This window comes from Podarcis gaigeae, assembly GCF_964106915.1.
Source record: "Podarcis gaigeae genome assembly, chromosome: 11".
NCBI classification, from domain to species: domain Eukaryota; kingdom Metazoa; phylum Chordata; class Lepidosauria; order Squamata; family Lacertidae; genus Podarcis; species Podarcis gaigeae.
Genome location: NC_139687.1, coordinates 5013305 through 5028887, shown reverse-complemented (window position 1 = coordinate 5028887; position 15583 = coordinate 5013305). Strand labels below are relative to the sequence as shown.

The following is a 15583-nucleotide window of genomic DNA, read 5'->3' as shown; positions in this document are numbered from 1 at the left end:
CAATTCTTTAAGGATGCCAAACCTTCTGTGAGTTCCAAGATGACTCTTGCCCTTGCATGCTCACCAAATCTTTTGTTACCCACTCCTCCCTCTCCACGAAGAGGCAGGCTGTATATTTTAAAACTTCTTTCCCGGAGGCCAGTGATGCATCTCCTACCTCTTTGGTGGTCGTTATCATGATGCTTCTTTTCGTCCTTGATGGGGAGATGGGACTGACCCCCAAGGGCACTCGACAAGGCTAAGAGGCCAGCGCTGCTGCCAATGGGTGGGATGGCTGGTGGTTGCAATCCTGAAGGGTGTGGAGTGAGAGGCACTGGGAGACCGTGTCCATGTGACAAATGCTGGGCCTGGAGTTGCTGCTGCTGTGAAAAATTAAACACAGATATTGAATTTGTTCCAGGAAAGGGAGATTTAAATGCAGTTAACTGTGCACTGGACTGCGCTCGTGTATCTTCAAGGGCTGTCAACCAGTCAATGGCCTTGCTTCACAAAAAAATAATTAAAGACAGTACAGCATCTCGGTGCAGGTGGAGACATTTGATAAATGAAATTGGCTGAAATACACAATTGTTTGCTGCAAGAGTAGCCAACGGACCACCCTCCGATATGCTGTTGGGACTCCCAATTCCTATCATCTCCAGCCAGCACAGCCAATGGCCAGGGATGATGGGAAATTAAACATCTAGAGTGGCACTACGTCCTATAATGTCTGGAAAATTAGGGGATAGGACAGTGATGAAGGCTGCACATCATGAACTTTATTAATCTATTTTTAAACTGTAGTGTTGGAAAGAACAAAACCAGAATGATAAGCCTGGCCTTTCAAGAGCAGCTCTTCCGGGAGCAGTAACACACATATATACACATGTCTGATCAAAACACACAAGTTAACAATGAAAGCAGCAATAAAGTTTTGCGCACGCACCAAAAAAAGGGAGAAAATTGAGAAAATTAGTGTTAAACAGTTCTCTTAGAGCTGCTGCGCAGCGTGCAGTGAGAGTTAATTTGAAAGAGGAAACCTGAATTAACAATCCAGAAAAGGAAACTGGTTGCAGCCACCGTTTTAAGTCCTTTAAGTGTCCTCAGCGGTACTTGAGCAAATTACTAAAGAAAATCTAATGTAGCAAAGCTTGGGTCCTCCTGTAGGCTTGCTCAATAATGCTGAAATAATTGGGCACTCTGTGCACGTTTAGTGATGCTCGAATGAAAAGCTAGAGGCCTGCCCTTGTACTCTTCTCTAGCTGCTGACTCTGTGTTGTGACAGGTTTATTTGAGTGGGACTGTGATGCATGCACCAGTAACTGCGCTGACAAGAGTTTAAAGTCATTTTTACCAGTACACTGGCAACACATAGAGAAAGCCCTTGAGAGGTTAGAATTGGAGTGCTTGACCTCAGCCAAGGCTGCATCAAGCTTTCTACTATACTAACCATTGTGGGGTAGATGGTTTGTTGATGCTGCTGAGTGAGAATCGTGGAGGGGGGGGCGGGAATACAGTGGTAAAGGGAAGAAATGTGTCATGCTCAATCTATCCTAACAGGGAACTGCTTCAGTTCACACTTGCCCAGACAATAGCCCACTCCCCCTGCCCCCCACCCCTTTACTTGAGATTCACAAAATGACTCTGAAATCAGCTTTCACTTTCACAAACTATGCTCTTTAAGCAATCTCTCTCTCTCTCTCTCTCTCTCTCTCTCTCTCTCTGTGTGTGTGTGTGTGTGTGTGTGTGTGTGTGTGTGTGTTCAAGCCTGTAATAATGCTTACAAAGGGGCAGGAACAACTTGCATTACCACCACCAAATTTCAGAAACAAAACACCACATCAAAACTCCAAGACTTACCCCTGCCTATTATGTAAATAGGCAACACTGTACTATGTGCAAATCTTATTACCTTTCAATTAAATTTATCATTTGAAAAAGGTATATATTAAGCTACCATCCCCCCACCCCACCCCCACCGTTTCACCCTGGATTTAAATTAGATGTACAACCAGCTGCATCAGTTATTTTACTGCAACTTTTGCTTTTAAACCGTTGGAAAGATTATCCTAGTTCAACTTCTGCTCAGATTAAAACTAGAACTTTAGCTACAGAAGGAGTGCTGCGACAAAGTTGCAAACATAAGCCAACAGTTCCTGCCCAAGATGAGGCCCACATCAGTGTTACAGGATGAACATTTCAAAATAAAGATGTTTCTTTGAGAAGTGTGATCCAATCAACTGTCCTACAAGAAATACGCAAAATAACTAAGCAAGTATTAGAAGTCACCCCAGAACTGGCCCTACTGAACGTTTTCCAAGATGATGATGCCCACTCATATTATAAAGAGCTTACGACACACCTACTCTCAGCAGCCAGAAGCACCATAGCCAGACCTGTCAGGAGTGAACATGGACCAGTGGTACCAACTCATATGGGAAAAAGCCATACTAAAAAAGCTAACCAATAAACTGAAACTGACGCTGGGATAAATAGAAGAGGACGCCTTCACCCCAATATGGCTCCCCTTTATCACGTACACAGCCCATCAAGACAAGAAGAAGAATCCACCAACAGCATACAAATCAATATGGCTAACTTGACCCAACAATCACCCCCCCCCCCTCACAAACGCAAACAAATCTCACTGCAGCCAAACACAGGCAACCAACCACATCCTGGGGCCCCCAATCCCTCTCAATACTAAGGAAATATATTAAGCGAATAGGAAGAGAACCTACCCAGCTGATGCTGACACAAAACCCCACACGTACACTATGGAAAAGAATTTAAGTTCCACCACCTCACCTCTCCTCTCCCCCCTTCTTCAGCAACCTCATACTGTATACAACATATCAAATGTAACTGATCTGTAGAAAAGGCTCCACAACCTGAAAAAGAGACAATGCACAGCTTTTCTAAACCAAGAAAATATTTAATAAATTGTGATCCAATAATTCTGCCCCATCCTGCTGTCAGCTGTGCCTCCCCCTTGACATTGGCAACAAGGGAAGCGCAAGGCTCTTGATCGTAGCCTGCCAATGCAAACACGACTTCCAATGTGTGCAGTTTAAAACATGGCAGGACAAAGATCTATTCTTTGTGGCTTTGTTATTTGTCTTCTCAATCTACCAAGGATATCTCAGATAATCTAAGAATTGCATTTCCCATAATGCCCAGATGCCTTGGATTCATCACATACAGGAGGAGGACCTCAGGCTCTCAACCTGTGCGTCGCAGTATCCTCTCCTCCTGTCCTGCACATCATCTGTAAAAAGGGAAGGGAGATACTGTAGTAGGTTGAGATGCAGAGGCTCTAGATAGGCATCTATTCTGAAAAGGCACCCAATGGGTTCTAGAGGCCTCACTCTTTCTTAGAAAAATCTGGGGAAATAACCAGATTCATTTATGATTGGATCATTAGTGTAATGGTTCTAGGGGTTGCTCGTGTTTAAGCAGGTGCCTATCTCCCTGGCTGGGTGCAAACACCTGGCTGGGCTGCCAAAGTGAACCTCTTCTGTCCGGACAGCCACTCACCCATGGCTAACTCAATTGCTGGTAGAATCCGTGAGTGGGCGTTTCTTAAACTTCTTCCAGCAAAGAAGTTCTTTGACGCCTAGTCTCCGCCTACCCTCTCTGCGCGGAAGCCTTCTGCGCAGGGAGGGCATGGGCAACGGAGGACCCCTACTCTCCCCGCTGGTCCCAAGCAAGGAGTCATTGGACCGCCTCGCCGCTTCCCCCATCTGTCCCCCTTCTCCACTGGTGCTACGCTGATTCTCTTCCCCAGAAGATGGGCTGCTCCTCCCGATCCCTGGACGCTCTCTGGAATCCCTCTGGCTTTTGCTCTCTCCCTCCGGCACTGATGGCAGTTCCCTGACAATTAGCAATCACCAACTTTTTCAAGGAAATGCAACATTGACTTGAATTATATAATCAATGCTATCCTACCTTCCAACTATCTGGCTAGCTAATAATAATAATAATAATAATAATAATAATAATAATAATAATAAAAATAAATTATTTATACCCCGCCCATCTGGCTGGGTCCCCCCAGCCACTCTGGGCGGCTTCCGACAAAACACTAAAACACAAAATCTATTAAACATTAAAAGCTTCCCTAAACAGGTCTGCCTTCAGATGTCTTCTAAAAGTTTGGTAGTTATTTTTCTCTTTGACCTCTGGTGGGAGGACATTCCACAGGGTGGGTGCCACTACCGAGAAGGCCCTCTGCCTGGTTCCCTGTAACTTGGCTTCTCGCAGCGAGGGAACCGCCAGAAGGCCCTCAGCACTGGACATCAGTGTCTGGGCAGAACAATGGGGTTGGAGACGCTCCTCCAGGTATACTGGACCGAGGCCGTTTAGGGCTTTAAAGGTCAGCACCAACACTTTGAATTGTGCTTGGAAACATACTGGGAACCAGTGTAGGTCTTTCAAGACCAGTGTTATATGGTCTCGGCGGCTGCTCCCAGTCACCAGTCTAGCTGCCGCATTCTGGATTAATTGCAGTTTCTGGGTCACCTTCAAAGGTAGCCCCACATAGTGCACATTGCAGCAGTCCAAGCGGGAGATAACCAGAGCATGCACCACTCTGGCGAGGCAGTCCGTGGGCAGGTAGGGTCTCAGCCTGCATACCAGATGGAGCTGATAAACAGCTGCCCTGGACACACAAATTAAGCAACTAGTGTCACCAAGGCAAATATATTCTGTAATGGAGTGTGGCATCATAAATTGGGCAGAGTCCTTTGGGCACTACTATTTCTCTACAAACTTATACCAACCCTGTTATCTTAAAGGTATTCAAATAATATCCCGTCAACAAGCATATGTGAACTCTTGAGCATGGGATAGCAATATATCACCTTTATTATTTAATTGTAATTTAGATGGCAAGTGAAATTAAGGGAGTCATTTTTTAATTGTTTTTCTGGAATCAAATATCCTAATCAGGATTTCTGAGCTGAGGACCAGTTCTCACTTCATATTTTGTAACCTGAAAGGAACTCCCAAGCTTTTCCTTAAAACAAATCATATGAATGTAGGAGGCTTTAAAAACCTCAGAAACATGAGCCCAATCTTTCAGAAAGTTTTTTAAAAGCAGGTAGAGTTGCTCTCTCTCACACACAGCACTTGACCAGAAACTCGGGTAAATCGTCTATTAATAAATATCTATGGCATTTCATGTAATTGGTATTAATCTCCAGGTACATAATGAGAATCAACCTGACTTGGTGTGTTTTAAAGAGGAAGTGGAAAAACATGGAGGGAGTCAGAAAAAGTTTACCATTGATTTCATTACCATTTCCTAACTAAGATATGAAATATTGATGGCAAGCTTAAATCTCCCAACTACATATCTAAAAAGGATCAAATTAAAAGCACAATGTGCTTATAAACCATGGACAAATTATCTTCTAATGTTCTCTTGTTAGAGTCAGCACATTCAGAAGCCTATTTTCCTGGAAAGGATTCAGGTTTCTACTGGATATCATCCAAGCAGTGCCATGCCAGAGTAATCTAGTGCTTTTCCCCTTACAGACCCTGAAAGCTCATTGCCATTATCCAAACAGCCCTAACATCCTCCTCCAACCCAGAGACATTTCTAATGTTAACTGACAAATTAATCTCTCAAAGACCTCACTTTATATCTCAGCCCACATGCATGCTGTACGTATATCCTTTCAACGCTGCCTGGAAAATAGAGGCAACATCCAATTAAAATATTCTCATTAGTATTACTATTCAAGTCACACTGCATACAAAAACAGCTACCAAGTGGAGGAAATAGAATTAGAGGAGAAAGAGAAATAAGCAACCTAGAAAGTTACAAAACCTAGAAAGGGAAAAAATAAATTAAAAATATCAAGACATAGAAATCCTTAATATTAAATTAACAGTAAATCAGCAGCCAATATCCATTTCACTCACCCCAAAGCCCTGCTTCCCTCTCTCTCTCTCTCTCTCTCTCTCTCTCTCTCTCTCACACACACACTCACACACACACACACACACACACACCCCTTCAAAAATCATATTCCTTATAACATGAGCTGGTATGTTAAATATGCAGGATTAAAACACATAGACTAACCACTACTCCTGCCTCCCATACTAGTATTGACCTATTGGACTTTATCATTAAATAAGAAATGTAAGAGGAAAAGTCAGTAGCATGTCTCTTTTCAGGAAAAAGAGTATGCTGAGAACATTAGCAAGAGGGAAATCACAGGTTTAGAAGGCAGCCATTGACGTTGAACAAGACATAATGGGTTTCATATGATGCTGGCTATTAACCTCCCCTCCCCCAATACAGACTGGATTTTACTTGTTATCCATTAAGATTTTGTCTTCCTTAAACATATAACACACCTTTGGAGCCAGCAGGACAAATCCATCCCTCATGTGAGGATTTGCCATGGCTTGGATTCCAGTGGACATGTGTCCTGTATTGGAAGCTCCTAAATATGTCCATCAACTGTTAACAACTGGACAGCAGATTAAGCAGGCACACCAGTCACCTGGCCACAGTCTTCCCCACTGTGGTGAGATGTATTATACTTCTATTTAGAATATGGTAATTACTTCTAATTTTACATCTATGTGTCTAAATTAGCATGGTGCAAAGGACAACTGGCCAAACTACCCAAGATATGAGAACAACACATCTATAGTCACTTTGCCAGTGGCTCTCAAGATGTGGGTTAATTAATAATAATAATAAAATTTTATTTATATCCCACCCTCCCCAGCCGAAGCCGGGCCCAGAGCGGCTAACAACATTAAAATGATAATTAAGAGCTTCTGCAATGCCCAAGTAACTAGGGTGTGCCCATATGTATTGACTAGGAAAGGAAATTAACTTACTGGATGCATCTTCAACTTGTAACAACAAACCAACTAAGCAGTCTGCCATTTTCCCCAGAGAGTTTTGCTTCCCTTCACACGTCCCTTGCGAACTTTCAAAATGGCCTAGGGATTGAATAATCCTGTGCCCACATTTTCTTTTAGTATTTCTGCATTTTGAACGTTAGGCTTTGGAATATTCGTCAGACCCAAACCATCCACCCTACAGGTTCATTGCAGGATTACTTTGCCCTCCTATAACTGAGTTTAGATTACAACAATAATAAAAATGAATAAAACTAATGTATACAACAAAACAAACAAACAAACAAACTGTAAAATGTACAAAAGCAGCACAAGAGCAGTGGCAAAAACAAAGGCAACGAGCGAGAAAGGCATGGAAAAATAATAAAGATCTTTCCCAGTGGATGAAATTTCATCAAAGCAGGTATTATATTGTTCATTTAGACTACCTTTGAAATGCAGCAAAACACGCCCCAATATGAGAAGACCTGGAACTGTCTTGCCTGGGGAAATGGCTGATAACCAGAATTCTTCTGAATTAGCATCGCTATGTGCAGAGCCTATTCAGAAGTCTTATTCCCAGTAATTTTGGCAAGACTGAAGCAGAGGATGAAGGGGGAAAACCCTTCATGACAAGTACTATGATCCACCAAGAATTTATTAAGCCTATTTAGGCAGTGTACTAAACTACAGCACCAAGTGAAGTTTTCATACTTTAATTTAAAATCTCCAAATAGGACAGTATAATATCCAACTGCAGACACTTTGAGCCATGCCACTGCACCTGTTTCACACTGTGATGAAATAAGATATGGCATATTTCAGCGTTTCCTAAAACATGAAACAAAAGACAACATGAAACAGACACACCATTATGTCAACCTCTCTTCTGCCTTCCCGCCATAGCAATCTGTATACAGTATACAGCAGGTGGCCAATTTGTTTTACAGCCTTTAAGCTCCGAGCACAGCTTAATGTAGGCAGAGCCTTTGATCAAACAATAAAAAGCCAGAAAAATAAGTGATTGCTGCACAGAGGTCACAGTCTATTACTAATTTATACAACACCCTCCCCGGCTCTCAGAGGTTGGCAGCTCTGAACACGCACACATTCGGTAGGAATGACTTTACTAAACAAACCGAAATTGTAACCATCCATAATTTACAGAGAAAATGCGACTTTCCCCTCCCTGCGCATTAAATCAAAACGTTCAGAATCAACGGGGACAGTCAAATCCTCTTCCCTGTGTAGATTCAGGAGGAGGCACTCTTAGCTGGCATAAATCAAGGTATTCAGTGGAGCTGCGCCAAATTATGCCATCCCAAAGCCTAGCCCTTATTTCTTAACCTTTGTTTCAGATCAAAGACCCAAAGAGTAAACTCATTTGAAAGGCAAAAAGCAGCCCCTTCACACAGTCAGAAATTCCTCCTTGCGTTCAGCACCAGTGCAAAAATGCATTAGCATTTAGCAGCATGAGCCATGGACCACTGGCGCCACGGGGATAATAGCATGCACCGATGCTAAGTTTTTATTGGAACTTGTATGCACTTATCTGTACCACATGGCTATCCAGAGATTTCCACTTCCCTCTCAAACCCCAAATATCTCAGAAAACATAGAAAAGAGGTGGCACGTTAAGTACTAATCAAAAGAATAAACATTATATTCCAAAAAGCTTTAACCAACGTGCTGCCCACTCTTTAAAAATAATAAAGAAAAATACTGGAAAATGAGGAACGCAGAGACATTTCAATCTCAAACACAGAATAATTGTTTTTACATCAAGAGCATTAATGAGAAAAAATTTAAATCTACTAATTATATGCAATCTAAAAGGTTTATTATTCTAAAGCTTGCCATTCACTTTTAACACATTTTTAATTTTCCAAAGCAATTAATATAATTTTATAAATAAAACAAAATGCTTAAAGGTTAAACCAGACTGTTTTAAAAATTATACACATATATGTATACCATATATATATATATATGAGAGAAACAGTACAGGCAAAATCATTTAAATCATTTCCTTAGTAATACAAGTAATATTTAAATAGATTTAATAGTACTGCTCCAAACCAGTGAATTATGAGTTTAAAACCTATTAAAATGTAATGTTTTTTTTCCCTGAGCTGAGGGGAGAGAGATTTAAATCCACTGAATTTTAATATTTCAGCTTGAGCTGCAGGAGGTATGGAAAGTCCAAATGAACTATTCCATCAGCACCATTCAAGCATGAACATTTTAATCAGTTTTACTTCCTTGGAGTTCTCTAACACAGTTTACGCTGTCATTCTGAAAGCACTTAACACAGAGAGTGTGAAAAACCACCAAGGCTTGTTATTGCCTTCACAATTGATAGCAAATAATTTTGCAGGCTTCCTATCATTAAAGTGTCACTGCTAAAAATTGAGGTTCAGCACTTCTTGTGCTAAATTGTATTTTTTGGAACATCGCTGCATACCTGGTTCTTACATTTTTGCCACATTTCCCTCTGTGATAAACAAGCACAAGTGCACGGCTCCACTTGCATGCAACATAAATAGGGGTATGTGGCAACGGTGTGCGGTATGCACACACATAAATGTGTGTGTGTGTATGCATATGAGGATACACAAACACATTTAAAGACAAATGATCACTACCTCCAGAACTGAGGTAAAAGTGTGTCAAGTGGATTTCTGCTAGCCCTGCCCGCCCCCAAAAGCGTTCTGTCTACATAATAAGTAAAAATGAAATCCTTATGTTAAAACAGAAATTATTTATTACAAAATTTTGTTTGTACCTTTGATTGCTGACATCACAATCTATTCTACATGTCTTTATGGAGCCAACATCAGATTTATTTCCTGCTTTACATACATTTCAGCATAAGACTGTAATTAATGGTCAGCCACTGTCGCTCACATGCAGTAAATTAAACCTTGTATGTTAAACCTCTATCCATCTGCCATGGATGCTTTCACTGAGATTCTTGCATTGCAGGGGGTTGGACTAGATGACCGTTGGGGCCCTTCCAATTCTATGATTCTACGTAAACTACAGCCATTCAGTTTCAGCTGGGGTCAGCTATACTAACTGCTTATCACAGTGGCTGTGATCCAGAGAGATATTTTGCAACACTTTCCCACTTTCAGCAACAGATCCCAATGTCCTCTCACAAACTGCTTTTGAAACACCCCTACGTCAAAAGCAGTTTACAATGGGAAATAGGGAGCTGATGGGCAGCTGACATTTTTGAAATACAGTTTGGTAGTTCTTTGATCCAGGTCAATGTGTACAAATAGCTTTTAAATTGTTTCCCTCTGACTTCCACACTTACTTCCATATTCTTCTCTGTCCATCTCTATTACTCTAAATCAGGGGTCAGCAAACTTTTTCCGCACGGGGCCGGTCCACTGTTTCTCAGACCTTGTGGAGGGCCAGACTATATGAACGGGATCCGTTCTGGATCCCTGTTCACATCCTGAAGCGAACGCAACCCGTGCCTGCGCATGCCGCGATTCGCTGCTTCCGCGCATGCATGTGACGTCATTTTGACCGTCTGCGCATGCACAAGTGGTGAAACCCGGAAGTAACGCGTTTCAAAAGTGCTCAACCTGAAGCACATCTAACCCAAGGTATGACTATCTATATCTATCTATATCTATCTATCTATCTATCTATCTATCTATCTATCTATCTATCATCTATCATCTATCATCTATCTATCATCTGATTCCTATGCACACTGCGAGAGGGGCAAGTAGTGCTCTTCCCCAGCCCCAGCTGCCTTCTCGGTTTGCCACCTGCCTCATTCGCCGAAGGGCTGGCGGCGGTGGCGCGAAACAGGCTTCCTCCTGCCTAGAGAAAGAGCGAGCTCGTCCGCTCTTCTCTCTGGCCCACAGGAGCACCAGGGCGGCAACGGGAGGAAGAGGCTGAGCGGCGGTAGCTCTGCCACACCTAGTTTACCCCAGCGCGGCACGGGGACGTCTCTGCCAATCAAACGCCACTGATTGGCATTTGTTTAGCAGAGCTGCCACCGCTTGGCCTCTTCCTCCCTTTGCCATCGCTGGGAGTCTCGGCTTTGTAGCGGGTTAGCAGGTTCCAGCTTCATGGCGCGGGCCAGATTTAGGACCGGGTGGGCCTGATCCGGCCTGGGGGCTGTAGTATGCCGACCCCTACTCTAAATCCATTTCTTCACCTGCCCATTTCTCATTCTAATGCTACTTTAATTAGAATTTAACATTGTGTTTTTTTAAGATGCTGCCCCTTCCTCCTTGAGGGGGGGTACAGCAAACAACTTCTCACTATGTCTTCTCCTTTCTATTCCCAGTTTATATTATTATAATCACCATTAAGGTAGTACTATCAATACTACTGATGATGGTAGATACCAATCTTTCACCTCACCTTTTCCTTTTCTTCAACAACTTCTCTCTGGTCCTCTGCCCTCAGAGAAGAAAGACCCCTTCCTTCTCTCCCCCTGCCAAACCTCTCTGCCTCCTGACTACCTTTACTCAGGAGTTGATGGCCCTGGTCCACTGAAGAAGCCCCAGCCCCAGGATGGAGAAGCAGGGCACAAACAGAAGGAGAAGGGGATCTCGGGATACTCAAGGTAGACTCTAACCTATTTTATGTAAAAGTATACCAGAAAAAAGGAAAGAGTCGTAGACCAATGGCATTTAGCTGCACAGAGAACTCCAGCCAAAACATTTCAGTGAAGAGCAGTATTTATGGAGGGGGCATTAAATGTTTCTATATGTGTAGCTTGGAATAAAAACTCTGGAATGTGAACAGTGACAAAGTAATTTCATCTCAAATGGGTTCTGTTATAATAGTGAAGTTTCCCCCAGAAATCCTTCTCTCCACCCCCTTTCATTTCCTCTGAAAAACAAATTTTAAGAAGGATGGCTAATATTTAACTTGTGACAATCTGTCAGTAATTTTCAATGGAACATGACCTGTGAAAGAAGTCATTATAAGTGTTTCATTCCATTAAACACAACTAGTTTACTGTCAAGAGAACAACCCGTCTCTCCGTGTTTCAAGTTCACTTCAGCATTCCACATTTAAATGGCATGGATCAGTGGTTTGGTTCATTTACCAATGAAGGAAGAATATTGCAAAGTTAACAAGGTGTTTCATTAGGTTTCACAAAATCCTAGCATCAAGGTATGAAGGATCTACAACGTACTACAAATACATGTTCACAAAATACTGAACTACATCACAGAACTCCTTTAGATCAATCCTTGATGACCCCATATATCTCCCATGTATATTTTATTCTACAAAGAACTGCACTTTCTTTCCTAACATTTCTATATATGTATGTGTATCATTTACACCCTGCCTTTTTCTACTGAGATATACTCAAGATAGTGCACCGGTTGAGGAACCCCAAAATATGGATATGAATGAAGCACTATTATTTTGTATACAGAGATTTATTTTTTAAAAGAAGTGATGAAAATGACTGAGGGTGGGCACATGGGAGAAGAAGGAGTTTCCCCGCAACCCTGTGAATGTCCAAATTCAGTTAAAACAGCCACCTAGCGAGGATAAACTCTCCTACCTGCTCAGTGAAATTAAATGCCTTTTGCAAGACAATGTTATTCTCATATTTCTTCATTTAAATACGTATAACCATGTAGGGTATCTAAATTAGTTTGAATGGCTGTAGCTCCAGCTGGTAGCAAGCAGCCAGAGGGAAAGCATTCATTTGGTGCAGTTTGAAGTTCACAGTAAAATTAAAAGGGAGATTTTCACCGAAACGCCACACAACAGTTAAAAAATGAAATAAAACAAAAACTACACACACTGGACTACAAGATGCATGTCCATCAACTAAAACAATGTTGAGTGGTTTTAAAAAATGTCTAACAATCAGAGTAAAGCAAGGCTCACACTCTCATAACTTTACATAAAAAGCACTTACATTTTTTAAAAAAAAATCAGACCTTTTGCAATTTATTTTATTCAAAGAATATTTAGATAGCAGTAGTTTTATTAGGTAATGAAAACTAATTGGGAAATTATTCATCTTCTAGTCTCCCCACTGGAGCGTAAAAGACATATAACAAATGTTATTCATGATTCGACACAACCTACTCTGTCTGATTCATCTCCTCCTTTCTAAGGGGCACTTCAGAGGAAATAAAGGTTACTCTTTCCCATTTATATTTTTTAATTGACTGCTGGTATTTTCTTGTGGTCAGAGGGATAGGAAAGAACACTCAAAATAGCCTATTAAGAAAAACAAGCTACAATCAGACCACGCTCTACACTACTGTCAGCCAGGATCAGAGTGCCCCTACTTCCTTGTTAAAAGATAGAAGCATAAATGAAGGAATATCTTCACTACAGATTGATTATTCCGCAACCCTTATCCACATCTTCACTCAGCAATTTGAATTTTAATGAAAGTAAATGGAATAATTAGCATTTCAAAGCGTGTTTGATACAGTGCATTTTTAAAGGGAGACTTTTATGTATATTCTATACACAAAAGGGAAAAAAGCATTTGCGAGTGGGCAGAGAAAGGAGAGGCACACGGGTAAGGTCTTCATTAGAATAACTTAAACAATTGCTTGAACTAACTGAATAATTACAGATGTGAATCATGGGGCTATTAGTGATTTTTCCTCACCTTTATTTTATATGGCACTTCTGAACAACCAACTGTTTTATCAGCCTTTAGAAGTGAATCATAAAAAGTTTTCTCCTCCTCCTACTTTGTTTAAAGGGAGCCCATTAAATGTTGCTACTGTGTGCCCAATGTTTGAAATTCAGGACAAAATTTACTGGGACAAAATCTTGTCCCAGTTAATGCCAATGAGGAGCCCACCGGTTCTCAAGAGTAAAAAGCCAACTGAAATGTAATGATAGATGGCCACTACGAGTCACATTACCCAATCCCTTATTCCTAGATAATTCTGCAAAAAACCCCAACAACCCACCTTTGCCTTGGAATATCACTTATGGCTTTCCATAAAACTATGTTATGTATTTGGGATGGCAGAGACTTGGAATTAGCTACAAACAAAGGAACTAGTAAAAGTGGAAAGCGATTCCATATGAGCAGATTTTGCTTCCTGTGCCACACTGAATTTGATCTAAAATATCAACCTCGAGCTCTTTGGAGTACAAGGGGCTGGTGGGGAAAATCTCCTAGGTGTGGACACAGAACCCTGTGTGTGGCACTTTGAGTCCTTGCTACAAAATACAATTATCTCAGGTCAAAACAACCTGAATGATATTTGCAAAGAGGCCCCAAAGGCATGCTGGAATTGTTAAAAAGAATAAAGGCAACATGAGAAAACAAGGTGCTCTACTCTGGTATAATGGCTGACCAGCCAAAGTAGCCCTTTTAGTTGTCTAACTAAAATAGGGCACATGAGGGGGGGGGGCGCACGCTTTGTTTCCAGGATTCAATCGCACCATTTCTTCTAGAGGTGTTTTAAAAAGAGGTGCGAAAAACAACAAGCAAAAAAAGGTCAAAGGGTGTACACTATGCAAAGTCAAGACACAATCAGTGTGCAGTTTACTGATCATATTTGGATAGCTTTGAAATGCATCTTGAGGTTTGCACAGATGTTCCTTTAGCCTCCTCCTTCATGCACAGAAGCCATTCTCCACCCTAAGCAATGAGACGTGCATTCAGAAAATAATCAGATCTGATGGTCAATTTTGAAAATACCTATTTCCTGTGGCTGATGACTTCTTGTTGTTTTCTTATATTTTGTTTAATGTTTAATGAATGTTTACTAATATTTTAGATATTAATTTTTAATTTGTAAATGATATGACTTAAAAACAGACACAACCTTTTCCCACTATTTCTTTACAACCACCTTGAGAACTCTGGCCTGCTTGAGAGGTGGGTTACAATTTTGAAAAATAAGTAAAACCAAATGCATGCTTTGCAGGAGCACATGAGATAAAAACTACAGTCATACCTTGGATCCCAAATACCTTGCAAGTCAAACGTTTTGGCTCCTGAATGCTGCAAACCCAGAAGTGAGTGTTCCGGTTTGCAAACGTTCTTTGGAACCCAAACGTCAGACGTGGCTTTCATTTGGCTGCAGGAAGCTCCTGCAGCCAATCAGAAGCCGTGCCTTGGTTTCTGAATGTTTTGGAAGTCGAACGAACTTCTAGAATGGATTCTGTTCGACTTCCGAGTTACCACTGCACTGCAAATCCTACACCTTCTGCATTATCTTACTTGTTCTTCTACAATGGCAGCTTCCACATCCTCAAAAGAAGTTCATTTCAGATTGTGGAACTTGCTACAGCAGATGTCTCAGTTCACACATTACATCTTGGTGCCCATAGATACTTCCAGTGAGTAAATGAGGGGCTGAAAGATCTTAAAATATAAGGCTAGCAAAGCTCTCCACCAGATAGGAGCAGCTTCTGTCAATTTGGTTGTCAGTCTTTTGAGCTTCTGCACATTTAAAAAGAAATGAGTTGGAAAAATGAAAATGAGAAATAGCTACATGGTCAGTAGAATTCTTTTGTTTACCAGCTGGCTTGTTACGAAGTTTCAAAAGCACAGCGTATATGTATATATTGTTAGGTGGGCTGCAACAAAGGGACAGCTTGACCAATTTGTAGAAGCACAGATTAACCAGTGCTTGGATCCACTGCTGTCCAATTTATTTCTGACCAGCTGAGAGAACTAAACTTCACAACAAAAAGCAGAGTTTGGAGAAAAAAAGAAAGAAAGTGAACTAATTTTAAAAAAGACTATGAA

General features: G+C 41.3%; 1 protein-coding gene across 7 annotated transcripts in view; it reads right to left on the bottom strand.

Annotated features, from left to right (window-relative positions):
• The window catches only part of TLE4 (TLE family member 4, transcriptional corepressor), a 130832-nt gene that overhangs the window by 53513 nt on the left and 61736 nt on the right, over positions 1-15583 (bottom strand). For 4 of the 7 annotated variants that reach the window (XR_014555953.1, XR_014555955.1, XR_014555957.1 and 1 more), the window contains one exon: positions 158-362. Coding sequence is in view for 1 of the 7 variants with exons in the window: in XM_083702011.1 (XP_083558137.1) it covers positions 158-362 (205 nt within the window). In the remaining 6 variants the exon portion in view is untranslated. The remainder of the gene's footprint in view (positions 1-157; positions 363-15583) is intronic. The other 3 variants (XR_014555954.1, XR_014555956.1, XR_014555958.1) reach the window with 1 other exon arrangement.